Source organism: Choristoneura fumiferana, chromosome 27, assembly GCF_025370935.1.
Source record: "Choristoneura fumiferana chromosome 27, NRCan_CFum_1, whole genome shotgun sequence".
NCBI lineage: Eukaryota > Metazoa > Arthropoda > Insecta > Lepidoptera > Tortricidae > Choristoneura > Choristoneura fumiferana.
The window spans coordinates 1,969,746-1,990,491 of NC_133498.1; the positions used below are offsets into that span (position 1 = coordinate 1,969,746).

A 20,746-nucleotide genomic window follows, 5' to 3' on the forward strand; every position below is an offset into this window, starting at 1 on the left:
GATTTTGCATAATTCCCGTGGGAATTAAATCGTGGTCTTTACAGACGTTGCCTTTTAAACAACACTGTCATATTTCTTGACTCCGCCCAGCGGATGAGATTTCGAGATTTTATCTCAAACCCGTGGGACAATGACGGCATTTATAAAATTATTCAAGTTGTTGGTATATCAGTCTAATGCTTACACAAGACTTCATAGATAAATTGGGTGCTTATACTCACAGGATACACTAATAAAATAACAAATATGACATGCGAATATTTAACAGAATTTCGCCCAGAGGCCGTATTGCCTAACGTTTTCGCATACAAAATCTGTAATTTTGTTAAATCTAAAATCGACGCGTAAGAGTATTAGTACCCATAGAGAAAATCGACGCCATGGTTTCTTAGAACAGATTTCGCTCTCTTACAGTTTCTGACTTCTCCATACTGATCCACTGACCCATTTGGATTGATCGCCCATATGGTAGGATTTATTCATTTATCATTAAAAAAATACAAAAATATATAAATAACTACTACTACTTTTGATCTTGATTTGATTCTTTGCTACCCTACCTAACACGACCGACTTATTAAATTAATTTTACCTTTATTTTAGCTTAGTCCAGTCAAACTATACGTATAGTGATCCAAATTTTTGATACATTAATATGTATAGTCGAAGTGTTAGATACGTTTACCCTTTACCACCTTTGCCTCGTCACTGTCACTTCGTGTTTGAACTTTGAACTTTTTCTTTGTATGAAATTGTCAGAACGCACAGTGACAAGGTGAAGGTATCTACTAAAACGAGAAGAAGCATAGAAATTGTTTATTAAAATAGTAAAAATATAAAAGAACATGGATAAATATCACAAAATCAACTGGGTAGAGCCGCACCGTGATCGAAGCCAAATCATTTGGCTAGTGGCTTAAATCGGTGCCGTGTACCACGAATGCAAATGCTGGTGGCACGGATTATTGAAATAACAATCCGTGATCTTATATTAGCCAACCTATTACTAAACTTAAGGATCTGTCCCAACGATCGGCGGCTTTTCCGAGGTGTTTGACAAATATAGACATTTGTGGTGCGAAGAAGCGTCTACTCAATTATCAATTATAATTCGGGGTCGTAGCCGTGTTTCATATTTAAATCACCACATGTGGCAATTTTGGGTACCACCCTAATGGCTAAACTTAGTTTCGTCAGCGTTCAACAGATGGCGCTGGCTGCAGATTAGATTGCGCTAACGTTTGATCTGCACAGATCTTTAAGTAAATTTTACTAGAGTAATAACCATTAACTAAACTTACTAGTATATTAAATTCAAATTTTTGTCGGGAACCTCCGTTGTTTATGGTGTTCCTTCCTGAGTTCCCGTGTAATGACCTCAGGCCGTATTGCCTAACGTGCTACGTGCTAACGTTTCTAGCGCTCGCGCTCGCAATCAAATGACAGTTTTTTTCTGTTGACAGCTTCTGTCATTTGATTGCGTTCGCGAGCGTCAGAATCAGAAGAAACGTCAGGCAATACGGCCTCTCGACTGTGATTGAATACAATACAAATGAATCGACAGCTCGAAATTACACTCAAAGCTGAAAAATTACAAATTGAAATACAACAAAGAAAACTGCCCATCCTGAATATCGTCAAAAATAGTATCTTGTATATTTACGTAGACTCAGAGAACATACAATTTGTGTAGAAATTTGGTTTCGTAAAACGGGGTTACTTTAAAATGCAGGGGCTACTTTGGAGAACAGTTTTTACGCCACGTCCTTATTTTTCACTTCTCATGCTCTAAAATTAGGTCAATATAGCTTTACGAGGCGGGAGTAAAGTGAGTACTTTAGTCCCTAGGGAGTAAAAGTAATTAATTTTTTAATTTACTTCGAGTGACTTATACTTATTTTTTTTAGCATTAGAAAGAAGGTAAGCGATCCTGAAGTGTCTTTTTATTGAAAAACACTTGAAAAATAAGTCACAGCAAATATGTAACAATTAGCAAGGACATATGATCATAATTATACATTATTTTGGTATAATAAGTAACAACAACTGTTTTTTAAAAACGTTTTTCAATATTGTCAAGATTGTTTACCCTTCTTCTAATGCGAAAAAAAAACGATGTATAGATAAACTCAAACAGCCAGTACCTGCTTAGTTTTTGGCATGAAATAAGATTGTGTGTGGAGCATTTTCATGACGAAAATGTTACGTTCTTAGTCTACGTGGGCTTAGTTCTATGCTTTTTCCGCATAGAAGGTGGCGCCATTCTATTTATTCCAGTTTGTGTGTGGACCATTTCGCCGATGCGATTTTGTTTTATCTGTGTCTGGTTGGAAAAAAATACTTACCGCGGAAACTGAAATTGTTGTAGAGCGTAAATCATAAACGATTAAAGTAAATTGATTATTCTTACAATGTCGTCAATTAATTATGATGTTAAGCAAAGAGCAAAATACATAATAACCAAGCATTGTTTCTTTTAAAGTTTCTTAATGCTTGGTGTGAAAAGTTGTATGAGCCACTCGAGAGCATAATTATTTTCTTCTTGGGCTTTATACTAATTTAGCAATGCAACCTACAGATATGTTTTATTTACGGAAATCGTTGTGGAGATGGGTTTAACTCAACTGCCTTGTTTTCATTGCCAGTGTACTGTCAAGCTCAAAAGTAGATGAGCAACTTTCGCTGTAGCACGCTTCCGTATTAAGCTTACCAATAGTTAGCAGCCCGTTCATCATTGTTATTTTTTTTGTATTTTTTTTTAGTTTAATAATTTCAAAGTTTACGCGGTAACAAGGGACAATTGACAACAATTGACCTAGTCTCAAACTAAGCAAAGCTTGTACGTACCATATGGATACAAATAAGGCATCAGATAAACATACTTTATATAGATAAACACTTCAATGTCTTCAATAAAGAGATTGTCTTTTGTTTCAGTGTTTTATTTAATTTAATGTCTATTAGAACTCCGACAATAAGGAGTCCCTACAAAAATTCGATTTTTTGAGAATAGTTAATCACAGACATAGCTGCGGTAACGATATTTGCAAGTAAATTTTACTTACGTACCTATGCATACCAAACGTTAGCGCGATCTAATCTGTAACCATCGCCATCTGTCGAGCACTGATGGAACTAAGCTTAGCCATTAGGGTGGTACCCAAAGTGGCCACCGGACACCACATCACCGAGTCACCGACCGAACCGAAATTGATATGGCCCAAAAATTATTTTTTCACTCCTCATTCAGAAAAGTAACTTTTACTCCCTGACGAGAGGGATCAAAGTGCAACTTTTCTGTTCAAGGCTTTTCTAATTGTTTTTTTTGCAAATGAAAGTTTTTGAAGTTGATAATGATCATTGTAAAACCACGCCATTTTCTATGCTGGTTGCTCTTTAATTATAATGTCCTAGGTGTGGAGAGTTACTTGATGCGGCGGCGTCAGCTTCGGTGGTGTGGACGTATCGCGGATATCTGAGGCAAGTAGCAAACGCATCTTTTTCTGAACTCCAGAATAGTAAGCGGAAACAAGACAGCCAGCACCTGATGCCTAATAGTATATATAGTAGCTTTGCTTAGTTTGAGACTAGGTCAATGAGGGCTATCGCGTATGAATTCGCCACTAGAGGCGCTAGTGTAGCGTGAGGTCTCCGAAATGTCAAATCTCAGTTTTTGGGTGAGCTACGCGGGTTTATTTATAATTAGAATAATTTTGTGAATATTTTGCAATTTCTGAAATTAATTATGGCAAATATGCGTTCCGGGGCAATGAATGTCTGTGTTTTGAGACAGTTTTGTCTTTTGGAAACCTTTGTCCTCCCTTTTTTCCGAACAAAACGGGGACTATGCAACACTGTGGCATGCTCGATATTTTTATGGTACGGTTTTAAGGTGTATTAAATATGATTTTCATCTAAACTTTGTTTTCACGCCCGTAATAACAGACTTTGAAAGCCTAACTTAAACCTCACGCAACAGTGCGCCATCTAGTGAGACAAAAAACGATAGCCCTCATTGCTGTCAATGAGGGCTATCGCGTATGAATTTGCCACTAGAGGCGCTAGTGTAGCGTGAGGTCTCCGAAATGTCGTGTTTTGAGACAGTTTTGTCTTTTGGAAACCTTTGTCCTCCCTTTTTTCCGAACAAAACGGGGACTATGCAACACTGTGGCATGCTCGATATTTTTATGGTACGGTTTTAAGGTGTATTAAATATGATTTTCATCTAAACTTTGTTTTCACGCCCGTAATAACAGACTTTGAAAGCCATACTTAAAAACCTCACGCAACAGTGCGCCATCTAGTGAGACAAAAAACGATAGCCCTCATTGTCCCTTGATATTTATTTATTTATTTTATTGATTATTTAAAAAAATTGATTTTTTGTCGGGAGCTCCTCTTTGTTGGCGTTCCGTGGGATTCTGGGATTAAGCCTTATTTCAGTACAATTTTCTATTTGCATTATTTAATAACTAGCGACTGCCCGCGGTTGCGCCCGCGTAGAATAGGTATAGATATTTTGCAAGGTGGATATTTACAAGGTGTTAATTAAATAACTGATAACCTCAGACACCCCAAAAATATTTTTAGATTTTAAGTTTGTTCCATTCATTTATTTTTGAATATCTTCATTATTTTAAAAGATATTTGTTTGTTTTGCTAAGTCAGTAGTTCTACTTAATAATCTATCTCTACACTCTTAATTTGTATTGTCCTGAGTTCAGTTGCGCTTTGACGTTTTTGGAAGAACATCACACATTGACAGCAAAACTGTCAGTATTAAAAACATTATAGAAATAGTATGCAACCTCGCTAAAATATTTAATTGGCACCAGCACCATTGCAGTCGTAACCTTTACTGGGCACAATAAAAAGGAATTTAAAAACACAAACACAATCTGATTTAAAACATAGGGTAATCGATTTTATTCTCGATTCTGTGCAAACTACTTTCTGGTTTTCAGTTATTTAATTAACACCTTGATTTGTAAAGGTCTGTCCAGATCTGGCAAATGCGCCCCTAGCGCAATATTCGCTTTTATTTATTTATTATTTATTTATTTATATGGAGTCTGTTCTGTTTTGTCTGTCCAATAATTTGCCAATGACAATCGCCCATGGATGTAACTATTTTGCCACTACTTATAGAAAATTAATATCTGCAATATCACGGAACATAAACGAAGAATAACATACTACTTTTTATTTCCTTGCACGAACCACGAAATAGACAGCAGGGCTACTACGAAACTCGAAGTTCGTGTCGTGCGGTCCCTCTGACACTTATACTATTTAATACGAGAGCGAGAGGGACGGTACGATACGAACTTCGAGTTTCGTAGTAGCCCTGCTGCAGAAACAGCGGAGTGATGGCGCCGACAAAGAAGCAATGTTGCCAGAGCAGACGCTTAGGGGTGGAAAAAAAATTAAAATGGGCTCAACAAGCTTATACACAACACTGGAGGTTGAACGCCGAACATCCGTTTGAAACAAAAAGTTTACCTTTAGATATTACGTTTTTATATATGTCCCATCTCGTCTTTCTTTCACATGTTACGAATGAGTTCCATATCTTTCTTACCCAAACTAAAGAAAGAGATGGAATAGATTCGTGACATAATAAAGGTCAAACGTGTTTCAAACGGATGTTCGGCGTTCAACCTCCAATGTTGTATATAAGACTTTTGGGCCCATTTTCATTTTTTTTAACCCTTCAGAGATAGGCAAAGGACAATTATTCCATGCAGCCATGCAAAGTTAAACTATCGCGCTACGATATGCTGTGAAGTTAGTTCTGGGATTTTAGTCAGCCTGTGATAGTACGCAAGTTGGCAGAAGAGTACGCGAGTACGTTAGACTACTAAATAGAACGCCGTTCGTACTTCGTACCCGAATTTCAACGCTTCAAAGAAGTGAAGGAAAGGAAATAAAAAGCGAATATCAAATAGGCACAGATACAACTCGACGGCACTCTGTCCAGGTACTTAATATGCAGGTCAGTGCTTAAAGACTTTTACAGACTGTAATGCAGGATAATGAATGAATTTCTTTTTCCCTGAATGGCAACACTGGCATAGACAATAGATCGCTCACTTTTGGCTCGAAATTCGAACTTGTGATTTTATGTGAGAAACGTGTCAAAGTGGTGTTGTAGAGCTCCATCCTGCTCTGTCTCGTTTTTTTTCCCGTTCTGGCAGTTCACTTTTATATTATAGATACGTAATAATAATAATATAGTAGATTGTACAACAACAGCATTTGCTTTAGCACACTGCTTTTCGCTTCGATTGCAAGGAAATTAAATAGCAACAGTGGATAGTGTTAAAAAATATTAAAAATATATGTAGAAATTGATTTCTTTGTGGCTGTTTACACCTGATTGCTTTGGTCTTAGACGAAGATTTTAATTTATGCACTAGAGCATAAAAAGTCATTTTTGTCGCCTAGATCTTTACGAGCATAAGAAGTGAAATAAATAGTAGATTGTACAAGAAGAGCATAAAACAAGCCATTTTACCCAAGACGTTTATATAGCCACCCGAGCCGGTACGGCGACGGTGGACAGCAGGGCTACTCCGAAACTCGAAACTCGAAGTTCGTGTCGTGCGGTCCCTCTGACACTTATACTATTTAATACCAGAGCGATAGGGACCGCACGACACGAACTTCGAGTTTCGAGTTTCGGAGTAGCCCTGCAGACACGTCGAGATCACTTCGATCGCGAGGAAATGAAATAGCAACAATTATGTAACTTTAATTTTCATGAGTTACTCTGTAATTATATATTTTTAGTTTTATTGATTTATTTTGGTTGATTTTAATTATTATATAAATAAAAAAAATATGTAAAAACTTTTTTGTTTGTGGCTTTTGACACCTGATTACCTTGGCCTTAGACGAAGATTTTACTTTATGTACTAGAGCATAAACAAAAACTTTACGAGCATGAGAAGTGAATAATTTATTTGTAAACACATGGCTTATTTATAATTATACTGAATGTCCGTCTCAGACCCCAAAATAGGGTATCTCGGGACCAAGCAGTGCGTTGTGTACGTTTGATTTTATTATGGAGACACGTTACAGATAGACTAATAAGCTAATTACACTTTACTTTAATTGCTTAATTTTACTGAAATTTAAAATACTTCTCTTCCATGTGGCATCGCCGTGGGACTAGGGTTGCCATATGCAGGCAATTCATTACCGGGACAATTCGTGGGTTAAAAAATACCAATACAAAACCAACTATTTACTGCAAATTGACAAATTCATTAGATTGAAAATACAAACTGAAATATAGATGCACAGAAAAACCAGAAAAATAAGACCAGCACTGGGAATCGAACCCAGGTCCTACTCAGTACCTGGGTTCGATTCCCAGTGCTGGTCATATTTTTCTAGTTTTTCTGTGCATCTGCATTTCAGTTTGTATTTTCAATTTAGGTTTTACGGGATGACCGTAAAAGTAAAAATTTGGAATTGAAATAAAAAATACAAAAAGATTAAAAAAAAAACAATCTTAAATTCATTAGAATTGGTGTTTAAATTTTTTTTTTTTTAGTTTTTAAAAAAGTGAGCCCTGATTATGACATTTGACAAGTCTTTTGTAAGGACCTCAAAAACAGTACTCAGGCATGTGATTTTCAACATGGAAGGAAATTGCTCTCGTAACTTATTAAAAAACTAGTATTATAGTTAGTAGTCAAAATCCGGGACATTAAAGTGTAATTCCTGAACACGGGACAAGACACGTAGTTCCGGGACAATCCCGGATGTCCCAGCCATACACCCTGGAAGAATATTCCGGCGTTTGAACCGCCGTCATTATTCTCAACAATTTTTTTGATTTGATGATGATTTGATGTGATAAAAGGGCCCTGGGAGTACTTACCAAGATTGTACTGGCATAGCGTCGGGCACACGGCGACCCTGGGCTCTCCGTAGACGGCGTCAGTGTTGTTGGCGTCCTCTAGATGCAGCTTCAGGCCCACGGGGATAAGGTCCGGGCACGTCGGGCCGCAGGGAGGCCCACCGAGGCCTGAAATAACATAGATTTAAGTTAGTATTAAAACATATTGTATTGTAAAACTCTTCATACTCTTTAGTGTACATAAAAATACATGAAAATAACAGAACACAGGACAATAAGAGGCACAGGGTAATAAGATGTGGATATAAGTCTACACTAATCAGAGCTCAGATTTTTCGTAGCAGTTTTGACCTGTCATAGTGACTTCTCATTTATCGACTTCCGATATACATATAACGATACACAAACATATTAAAGAAGAATAAAAGTAGAGTAAACAATAAGCGGCATTATAGTTAACGAGCGATCTCTTTCAGTTAATTTTTCAGCAGTTGAAAATGTGACATTGCAATGAAAACAATAAATAGTTATCAATTTCTAATTTAATAATTTCAGTTCAGTGTTTTTTTCAATTTCAGGTTCAAAGTCTGTTGTAGTGGTTACAAGTATTTCATTTGTTGCTCTATAAAAGAAACAAATGATTGTACTGTAGGAACTAGGCTGTATACCGCTGGCAGGTGGTAAAACTGACCACCGGGCAGGTTAGATTGACAGCGGTATACATGCCGGAGCGCAGATTGCTCCCGACAGCCTGAGCGGCTGGAACCATTTATATAAATCTATTAATAAGTGCTAACAAGTTCTAAAATAAAATATAATGAATTAATGATTGAAGATGATATTTATTTCTTAACAGTTTAAAGTCGCGCGCGTTGATCCCCAGTACCTAAGCTCTTACTAAGTTACAGTCCCCACAGTACCTAACATCTTCCATATTTTATGTTTATAAAACTATTAGTTTATATCATACAGCAGCAGTAAATCATTACATACAGCAGTTGAATCGGGAATCCCCGAAAATTACATCTTGGTTTTCATTGACGTTGCATAAAAAAGAATCATGCCAAATTTCATGACGTAAGCTCAGTGGCTGTTATTTCGAGATTTTATCCCCATCCCGTGGGTATATCTATATTAATAATTTCGTCAAGAGGTACGGTAGACTCGAACGAAATGCACATTAAATTGAAGAGCGTAAAAAATTAGTCAATCCGAGTCGACAACTTGTAGGCGGAAAATTCGGATTATCGAGTATTATCAATATAAACTTGAATAAATTACTAAGTATATAATGGCGTTGCGAAGTAAACACGTCAAAGTCATCACATCAAAGTGGCGTTAGTGTCACGTCATCACGTGTCACAGGTGTCACAGGTTTGCATTTCGTTCTCCATTGTGACCTCTTAAGGGCCCACACACGGTACGATTCGTCGATTTTCATCAGATCGATCGTATAGATCGTAGGTCTAATTTCTTTGATTATGAGAGAGACATCATAGTTATTTGGGCAAATAAGATTTAGGAGAAATATCTACTATAATAGTGAAATACCGATACGTAGGTTAGCTGTGAAAGTACGTTTGTGATAATATTAAGGCTGGGAATATACGTCAGATTTTTTGATAAGTACAACAGTCTTTACACTGGCAAAAAATTTTTTTTTAACATTATTATGAGTACATTTTACCCGAGCGAAGCCGGGTTTTCATCTAGTCGGGATAAAAAGTAGCCTATATGTTATTCCAGATGCCCAGCTATCTAAATTCAAAATTTCGTTTCGTTCAGCCGTTTAAGCGTGAAGGATTTACAAACACACACCCATGAAAAAAAAAATGAAAAATGTTTATTTCACTAAAACAACATTGTTACATAAATTAAGGGTTGGGACTTCCTATTAAGTAAACATCATACTTGTATCAGGAAGCCCCGCTCCTCCATATCACAAGTTGTGGTTATAAAACAAAAAAAAAACAAAAAAAAAGAACAAAGAAAAAAAAAGTAAATTTTTAACTATTCTTCCCAGTCATCCATCCTATATCAACCCACCATTTTGAACATTAATACATTTTACTTTAGGTAAATTATATATATTTTTAACATAAACCAAAGAATTTAAACAATTCAAATCTGACTTTATTATTACTTACAAACAGTTACCACCCATCACTCTCAAAACAGTAAAGTCTCTGTCTCCTCATAATTAAGCTTTTTTAGCCACTCATTTGTTATTTTTTACATTTATAGAGTTGTAAGTGATATATGTCTAACACTTTATTAATTTTATTATATACATAAGCCGATTGAGTTGCAAATTGTCTTTTAGCAAATACAGATCTTGTAACTGGAAGGGGAGCAACATCGTGTTTCCGTCTACGAGTTAAAAGGCTAGAATTAAATTTCAGTGTTTTGTGTAATCTTGTTATTATACCCAAAACGTACAGTTTCCTCATAGACAGTATGTCACTTAGTTGGTAAAGTTCATTCGTTGAATATCTGTATGGTTTAGAGTAGGTAGATAACTTTAACAAACCCCGTTGCCCCTCTCAACCTCCAGAAACTTGGTTTTCGCTGCACCCCCCACACGGATATACAATAGGACATAACTGATTGAGCCAACGTCACGTATAGTTGGTTTAATAGTCTTCTTGTTGTTTATCTTAGTTTTTTGAATAACCATATCAATTTGCGTATTCTCATATTAACATACTCAGTATGAGCATACCATGACATGCGCTGGTCCAGCATTACACCAAGGTATTTCGTGGAGTTATTCAAAAGACTTTATCGATGGTCATACATTTACATATAGAACGATCAGAGTGTATTTTTAGATTAAGAGTGTTATTAGGTTGTGAACTGTTATATTTAGTGAAGCATATGTAATTAGTTTTATCACAATTGAGAGTTCGGAAGTTGCGTTTTAGCCAAGAAGATACGTTACTGAGACCTTTCTCCGCCCTTTCAAACACAGACTCCCAGGATGGACCCTCAAGCAGTACCCCCATGCACCCCCCTTGCATTTTGAGGTTTGTTAAGTCGTTTATATACAGTAAAAATAGTGTCGGTCCCAGGACGGATCCCTGGGGGACTCCAAAGGTTATATCTGCCTCTTGGCTTATAAAGTCATCTTAACTTTTTTTTTTTTTTAATTTATTTATATAAACATGTGGTACAAGTGAGTTTAAAATTACGAGCCACTATTGAAAACCCCTTAGGGGTTTATGTAATAGCTGGCGAGTCATCGCGTTTCAGTCCGCGTACAAACTTAAGCTATTTATAGGTACATAAGATCAAACCTGGTTATCACAGGCCAGGTAGTATTTTTTTAAAGTTCGTTTACACCGTTTGGAGTGGCAATAGCATTACTTGTTGCTTTAAACGTTACGCTGTCGAACCGAAAGTCTTATTTGGATTTTAAAATATAATTTATTCAACACGAGTGTCACTTTCCGACTCTGATGAACAATATCGCAAATTAATAAGTTCGTTTATTTTACCGCTTTTATTTTTACCGATAACACTCACCTCTAGCTTAAAGAAAGTAAGTTAATACAACGCAGTGCCTACGCAATAACTTAACAATTTGTTAGAAAATTTAATTTCAACTATGCGAACAATCAGCAGTTTTAATTTGATTTCATTTTTTTAAGCATTACATCTCTGTTGGAAAAAATAAAAAAAACTTTTTACCGCCTCACAAAGTTACATGCACGGAAGAATAAAAACAAGGTTATTATGAATCGTCTTAGAAAAAATAGAGTATTAATGTGCTTAAAATATCGGCAACGCCCAACTTAAATGACATGCAACATACAGACCCACTGTTAGTACTCATACAATGTATAATTAATAATAGCTGTGACGAAGCAATTTTTTTTATTTTTTATTTGACTGGATGGAAAACGAGCAAGTGGGTCTCCTGATGGTAAGAGATCACCACCGCCCATAAACATCTGCAACACCAAAGGTATTGCAAATGCGTTGCCAACCTAGAGAGAGGCCTAAGATGGGATACCTCAAGTACCAGTAATTTCACCGGCTGTCTTACTCTCCACGCCGAAAAACAACAGTGCAAGCACTGCTGCTTCACGGGAGGATTAGCGAGCAAGATGGTGGTAGCAATCCGGGCGGACCTTGCACAAGGTCCTACCACCTGCAAATGAGATTAAAAATACTTTTTCACACCTCTCCTACAGAAAAGTAACTTTTCCTCCCTGGCGAGAGGGAGCAAAGTGCCACTTTTCTGTTCAAGGCTTTTCTAAGTGTTTTATTGCAAATGTCATTTTTTGAAGTTGATAATTGTAAAACCACGACATTTTCTGTGCTGGTTGTTCTTTAATAATATTTAGAATTATTTTTTTCAAGTTTATTAATGCTCGGTGTGAAAAGTTGTATGAGCCACTCGGGAGCAAAATTATTTTCATCTTGGGCGTTAACACTTGAATCCCTCATTACGCTCAGGATTCTACTTTAGAATCCCTCGCTATGCTCAGGATTCTATTGTAGAATCCTTCGCTACATTCTGGATTCAATTTACGCCCTCGCCGTAAATACACCATTTTGCTCCCTTGTGACACAAATAACTAATTACTTATGTCTTAAATTTTAAGACTTAAAAGATGGAAAAATATTATTATATACCGGGTGTGGCCTGTAATACGAGCAAATAATTAAATAGATCATACTCGTCAAACTGAACAACATTAGTTCAGCGACTTTATGCCTAATTGGTTTTTTAATTTTTATTACAGTTTATTCGAAGTTTAAGTTTATTCGAAGAAGCAATGTAAAGCAAAATGCTTGATGTTTGTAGCGTGACAGGCGACGTCAGTTGTGTTCCAGGATGGCGTACATTGATAGCAGTATCTAATTTGTATGAAAAAAGGTAAATTCAAAGACTCCATTATTTTTAAAAGTCGCTGAACTAATGTTGTTTACTTTGTTTAGTTTCACGAGGATGATCTGTTTTAATTGTATGCTCCTATTACAGGCCACACCCTGTAGGAAGTTTAATGACGCTTTAAATTATTAATGTCCGGTTGTGAGGAGATTTCCGGTGGTCACTTTGGGTACCACCCTAATGGCTAAACTTAGTTTCGTCAGTGTTCAACAGATGGCGCTGGCTGCAGATTAGATCGCGCTAACGTTTGGTCTGCACAGATATGTAAGTACAATTGGCGTGTTTTTATTCCTTAATCCGTTACCCAACGGTTATCTGTTTTTCGAATTTTTGAAGGGTAGCTGCTCCTAATCAGAGCTGAGTCCCCATAAAGAGTAATTATAATTCATCGCGCTTAAATTAACAGGATGATTGGCTAGTGGGTCATCAAAAAAAATTAAAGGGCTTGGATTTTAGTTTCCGCGCCAGCCCAGTGCCGATTGCGAACTTCACACATACCATTGAATTGCTACGCTGGTTTGTGCAGGTTTCCTCACGATGATTTCCTTCACGGTAAAGCTCGTGGTAAATAAAATTACAAATGTAATTTCGCACATGAACTTCAAATAGATCAGAGGCTAGCCCGGGTTTGTACCCACGATCCTCTGCTTGAGAGGCCATAGGTCAAACCCTGAGGTCAAACCACAGAGTACATTTTGAGGCTTTATTCTGGGTAACAATATAATCTATTTAGTTTGTCAGAGTATTAGAAAATAGAGACGTATATTTTCTTTTTTGAATCTAATTATTTAATGTAAGGTTCGGTGAATACCCTACACTGTACTTTTAACATTATTGTAAGCGCGGACCAAACTAATACAACCTAGGCTAACACAGGCTAAAGTGAATAGGCTGTTACTGAACCAATGAGATACAAATTTGGCCTCGTCTGCACTTAGGGGTCACGCCAACTACTGCATAAACCAGCTAAGGTTTCTAAAAGTGGCTGAAAATGTAACAGGGCCAATCAACTATTTTAGTATTTTACCGACACTTGGGCGTCTCCTGCGTTACCAAAATTGTCTCTGGCGTTACCAAAAATCGTACTTCCAACAAGATATTTCACGGTTTAATAGGTTGAACTTACGTAGGATGGCATGTATTCATGTACACCATCTATTAAATTACAGAAAAAACATGTTTACTTACAAAAATCTGCAATTGTTTGAAAAATGTCGCAGACAGATTAGTGTCGGTAAAAAAGTTGATTGGCCCAACAGCATGTAGAAATCTAAATAAATTTAAAAAATAAAAAACCTGACTGCCTTAAAAATACTAAAAACATTTTTTGAAAATTTACAATTTGGCGCCAAAAATCCGCCATTTTGAATCTTCAAGAATTTCATGACGTATCATTTATCAAAATCGGTTCAGCCGTTGTCTAGTTACGAGAGGACAGAGGAATAGACATACATACCTACATACGCGTAGGTATACATACATGTATATGCGTCAAACACATAACCCTCCTCTTCGCAGTCGGGTAAACAGAAGAAAACAAGTTTAGTGGGCTAGGACTCTGTTTAGTAGCTAACTTAAAGTTCAACAGTCGGGACCCATTCAAATCGTGACCAGCTAAAAAATTTTTAGTACCTAATGGGTCCCGACTGTGTATATTCTCTATATATATTTAGGGTGGGCTAAATATTAGCTTTCATTTGATACCATATTCGGTATGTTTGATTTTTTTATAGCTCATAATTTGGCACCAAAAATTTACCTTTATAGAGTTATAATTTCACGGCTCTACTTGTATCATCGATTGGATACGAAATAATGATCAACTGGCAGTAAGAAGTAAAAATATTCTAAGAAATATTTTTTATCTGAATCTATTAAAAAGAAGGTACAAAGAACAAAATTAAGAAGAATTAATTGAAACGTTGAAGGCACTAATGAAAATAATTAATGTATAAAAAACAACAACAAGGACAGTTTGTTAGATGCAAATATCGATAGTATTTCTGAATATACAAGTTGTTACATATAAAAATTAATCCCTAGTTCTCTTGGCCTGAGATAAAAAAATCGATTGAGTTGACAATTAAATGACGTCACGGCTAGGCCAATTTAACAAATAAGTAATTAAAAAAGAAAAAACTAACTTCTTGTAAATCTAAAATTCTATATTTACAAACATTTCCCAGCTCACCTGATATTGGGCAGGGTGCCCAAACCTACCATAGATTTAAAACACACACCTAAAATTCAATAGGTACTAATATAATAAACAAACTTACCATCCAGTTCCAGTCATCGCAAACCCAAAACAAAAACTCACAATAAAACAAACAAAACGGCATAAATAATAAATAAAAAAAAACCTGCGTGGCACAGGTCCGAGCACAAACTGTCTGTGGCAGGCACTGACGGCATCCAAGCCTCTTTGTTTTTGCGAAACTGAGCGAGATATATCCTATTCAGTTCCCCTCGGTCGTACTTCAACTGCAGCACAACTTCAGGCGTCTCTAGCTGTCTCTTTCCCTCCAGAAAAGCCGGCTCCCTCATTGGCTGGATTTCCAAAGAGTCGCCTCCTGATTGGTTGGCTGCGATCGTTGCTAAGGGTAGCAACACGCCCACCAAGAGGGTGGATAGAATTTTCATTTTTGTTATCTGTAAAGAGTGTGTAAGTTAGAACCTTTTTGTTTGGATGATTTAATTCGGAAAAGACGTGTTTTGAATGGTTAACTTTACCATTCCAAGCACACATTTACAATTGTTTGTTTGTTTGTTTATACTCTTTATTGTACAAAAAGGAAAAACAAAAAGGTTACATAACAAAAAAGTTAAGTGTTAAGTACAAAGGCGGACTTCTCCCTGCAGGGATCTCTGCCAGTCAACCTTTGAGTGGTAGAGCAGCAATCAAAAAACAAGGATCGACATATAGAGCAAAACATTTGAATAAATATAAATGCATAACAACACAATTTTAAGGAAAAGGTTGATGATGTGTGGTATTTTATTAAATAACTAACAGCCTTATTCATAAAAAAACCTTAATTGAAGTTTGATCGGTCTGTTACTTAGCAGACTGATTAAGCTTAATAGACGGTTGTCAAGAAGTATGATTCATAAACACTTGCTAGCAGTCTGCTAGTTGTTGAGCTGCTGATAGACGGATTAGACGCGTTATGTTGGCCACCTTGACAAATCAAAGACAAAAAATGGCCTAATCGATAATTAAAAAAAAAAAATTGACAGCAGTGACAGCAAATTAGCAGGAAAATAAATAAAAATGAAAAAAAAAAAAATTTAAATAATTTATTGCATATATAAAAAGCGAGATGTTTGTTTTCCCGCCATTTCCGATCCGCATGTTTATGTTGTGTAAAAAGCCATAATTATGTTAATCATCCTATTTTTTTTTCATATTTATTGTTAATTTACCTATTGTTGCTAATTTAGAGGATTTTTAAATACAAATTCCTGAAAATAATTTTTCCAGTTTTTTTTTTAATCTTTGCGTAGCCCTGCCTTCACTATAAATATCTTCGGTATGGCTTTTTGCTCTTGTCAAAGTCAGCTGTTCAAACTTGTGGCGGCCATTTTGTGACTTAGCAGGGAGATAAAGGAGGGTCTACGGTCCTCTAACTTTAGCAGAGCCTTGATCGACTGATTAGCGCTAACAGACGTTTATGAATCATGTTTTTTTAGCATCGGGCCTTCAAGGAGCCTTCAAGGAGGCTCTAACTTTTTATGAATAAGGCTGTAAGTGTTTACCCGCGGGTTCGCCCGCGTAAATCATTGGATCCAGCATTTGACAATGACGACGACCGGATGGCCTAGTGGTTAGAGAACTTGACCATGAAGCTTAAGGTTCCGGGTTCGATCCCCGGTCGGGGCAGAATGACATGAATAATACCAATGTTTGTTCTCGGGTCTTGGATATTTAATATATATATCTATCTATCTAATACCTTGAAACGAGCAATTCTGCTTGCACTGTTGTGTTTCGGCGTGGAGAGTAAGACAGCCGGTGAAATTACTGGCACTTGAGGTATCCCATCTTAGGCCTCTAGGTTGGCAACGCATCTGCAATAACCCTGGTATTGCAGATGTATATGGGCGGTGGTGATCTCTTACCATCAGGAGACCCACTTGCTCGTTTGCCACCCAGTCGAATAAAATAAAAAATAGCTCCAACGATTTCGGTGAAATTTGGTATGTAGAGGTTTTCGGGGATGACAAATCGATTTAGCTTGGTCTTATCTCTGGGAAAACGCTTATCATCGTGTTTTAGCCCGAGCAAAGCTCGGTCACCCAGGTAAAATATATTTAAGTATGTATTTTTCTATATACCTAAGTATGTTTATCCGTTGCCTAGTATGTGCCTAGTATGTTGTCAATTATCCCATTAAAAAAAATTGCAATTCCGATATTTTATTTTATTTCCAAAAATTAAATCTTATATTAATTACGAGTTATGTTGAATATAAATGGTTATCTGTCATTTACGTTGCATTAAAAACAATCAAGGCAAATTTCATGACTCTACTCTACACTCAGCGGTTAAGTTTTTGAGATTTTATTCCTGTCCCACCGGTATATCGGGATCAAAAACACCCTACCTATGTGTTATTCTAGATGTCTAATCTTCTACGTACTAAATTTCATTAATACCTGTCGAGCCGTTTTAGCGTGAGCGTAACGAACATAAATAAAGCACGATAAATACCAACCAAGAACAAATAAAGAATAAGATAATAAATTGAAAATACAAACTGAAATATAGATGCACAGAAAAAACACGAAAAATAAGACCATCACTGGGGATGGGTGCGGTACGGATTACCGAGGACCTGGGTTCGATTCCCAGTGATGGTCTTATTTTTCCATTTTTTCTGTGTATCTATATTTCAGTTTATATTTTCAATTTAGGTTTTTCGGGATGACCCTAAAAGTAAAAATTTGGAATTGAAATAAAAAAAAATACAAAAAGATTCCAAAAAACCAATCTTAATAAGATAATACCTGACCAAGGAATAGCTAAATAAATACAGGCACCTATCAGTTGCTTGCAACTGCCTGCCTGGTAATTTCAATAATACCATGGTAAAATATTATTCCTCAGTTCTGTATAATAATTCTGTGTTATGTGCACGCCTTTATAATTTAAGATTCTTCCTCAGTCATTTGTACCCCCCCAAAAGATCCGCCATCTTTGTCTATGATCGCTTAGATAGCAACGATAATGCCTACTTTGAGAATAGAGAACGAATGCAGAATTGAATGAGGGCTATCGCGAATGAATTCGCCGCTAGAGGCGCTAGTGTAGCGTCAGGTCTCCGAAATGTCAAATCTCATAGTTTTTGGGTGAGCTACGCGGGTTTATTTTTAATTAGAATAATTTTGTGAATATTTTGCATTACCTGAAATTAATGATGGCAATTATGCGTTACGGGGCAATGAATCTGTGTTTTGAGACAATTTTGTCTTTCGGAAACTTTTTTCCTCCCTTTTTTTCCGAACAAAACGGGACTGAGCAACACTGTGGTTGCTGGATATTTTTATGGTAAGGTTTTAAAGTGTATTAAATATGATTTTAATCTAAACTTTGTTTTCACGCCCGTAATAACAGACTCTGAAAGCCACACTTAAAAACCTCACGCAACAGTGCGCCATCTAGTGAGACAAAAAACGATAGTCCTTATTGAGAATTGAAAAGAAGAATTGAAGGGGGGGGGGGTTGACATTCATAAGTGCTTGTTTTAGCCTTTAATTGAATAAAGATATTTTGACTTTGACTTTGAGGCTTGAGCGTAAACCTTTGATATTACAATACTCTATTAAAAACCGACTTCTGAATTAATTAAAACTCATTGTATTATTTATGATTTGTTAGATCACCCCGAACCGTTATTGCGACTAGGAAGTAGCAAAATTTCCGTTCGCATTTTTCCCGAATGTTTTTTCCCCACTATGGTTTTTTACTGAAGCTTATTTTCACAGTAGCGTTTTTTTCCAATCAGAATCGACACATACACAGTGTCGACGGAGCTCCGCGGCGGAGCTCCTACAATGCGTACTTTAGGGCCTTTGGCCCGATGCAAACTTAATATAACCTAAATCTACCTATGTTTCTGTGTCCATTCTGTGTAGTAAAAAAGTATACCTACTGGGAAAAAAAGCATTTGGGAAAAAAATGCGAACGGAAATTTTGCTACTAGGAAATAACGATTATGGGAAATTGATCTAACTAACTCATAAGGTAGCGGGTGAGCAAAGAAATTCTTTTAAGATTTTAGAGATCGAGCTAGAAAATACTGAACTTAAATAATGATAATAGATGATAAGTAGGTAATAACGGTAAAGTAATAACATTTTACAAGTGGTAGTTTCTTTGTAAATTGTACCTTCGTGAAATAGAGCACAGCTATTTCATCAAATTTCATCATTCGAATTCATCCCACTGTTTTAGAATGATGAGTAATAAACATACCTATGCAGCCGTGGTGGCCTAGTGGTTTGACCTATCGCCTCTCAAGCAGAGGGTCGTGGGTTCAAACCCCAGCTCGCACCTCTGAGTTTTTCCAAATTCATGTGCGGAATTACATTTGAAATTTACCACGAGCTTTGCGGTGAAGGAAAACATCGTGAGGAAACCTGCACAAACCTGCGAAGCAATTCAATGGTTCGTGTGAAGTCCCCAATCCGCACTGAGCCCGCGTGGGAACTATAGCCCAAGCCTTCTTGTTCTGAGAGGAGGCCTGTGCCCAGCTGTGGGACGTATATAGGCTGGGATGATGATGGGATGATGAACGGTAAAGTAATAACATTTTACAAGTGGTAGTTTCTTTGTAAATTGTACCTTCGTGAAATAGAGCACAGCTATTTCATCAAATTTCATTCGAATTCATCCCACTGTTTTAGAATGAGGAGAAACAAACATACCTATACAGTACACACATATTCACAAACTTTCACATTTATAATATTAATTTAAGATCTTTATTATTACACTAGCTTTTACCCGCGGCTTCGCACGCGTAAACTATTCGGTGTGGTAGCTACAATTCAAATTTTCGGGATTTACAAAATTCCCCTGGAAATTTCCAATATTTATATCGTGGTCTTCATTGAGGTTGTGTTGTGAATAACTGTACAAAATTCAAGACTCTAAACCCAGTGCTGAAGTTTCAAAATTTTTCCCTATCCAAATTCAAATGCAAAATTCAAATTCAAATCATTTATTCAGTAAATAGGCCGCAATGGGCACTTTTACACGTCATTTTTTATACTACCAGCGCTTTTGGAAAGACCATCATTGCCAAGAAGAATGCGCCGCAAGAAACTTGGCAGAAAGTCATTTTTTCAAAATAAAATAATTACAAATAAAATACTTAAAAACTACAGTATACAATTAAAGAAAAAAATACGAAATAATAATAATAATAATACAGGGATGTATGGGGTCCCTTAGTTACAAAACTATACCCTGGGAATATCGGGATAAAAAGTAGCGTACTTATGTGTTATTCCAGACATACGGCTACATAGGTACATCCAAATGTCATGCCTCTAAGCCCAGCGGTTGTTATTTCGACATTTTATTCCTAGGTATCCCGTGGTAATATCGGGTCAAAAACACGTCTATGTTTTTTTCTAGACATTCAGCTTCCTATATACCAAATTTCATGACTCTAAGCTCAGCGGTTAATATTTCAAGATTTTATCCCTATCCCGTGGGAATATCGGGGTAAAAAATAGATTATGTGTTATTCCAGAGGTCCGGCTACCTACATACCAAATTTCATGGCTTTAAGCCCAGTGGTTGTTATTTCGAGATTTTATCCCTAGGTATCCCGTAGGAATATCGAGTCAAAAAGTCCCTTACGTGTTATTCCAGACGTCCAGTTACCTACATATCAAATTTCATGACTCTAAGCCCAGTGGTTATTATTTCAAGATTTTATCCCTATCCCGGGGAATATCGG

At 36.6% G+C, this 20,746-nt stretch overlaps 1 protein-coding gene across 1 annotated transcript in view; it reads right to left on the reverse strand.

Annotated features, from left to right (window-relative positions):
• The window catches only part of LOC141443343 (uncharacterized), a 35,282-nt gene that overhangs the window by 8,780 nt on the left and 5,756 nt on the right, over positions 1-20,746 (reverse strand). Inside the window, exons 2-3 of the mRNA XM_074108583.1 lie at positions 15,137-15,425; positions 7,895-8,041 (exon numbers count right to left, since the gene is read on the reverse strand). Of these exons, the coding sequence (XP_073964684.1) occupies positions 7,895-8,041; positions 15,137-15,425 (436 nt within the window). The remainder of the gene's footprint in view (positions 1-7,894; positions 8,042-15,136; positions 15,426-20,746) is intronic.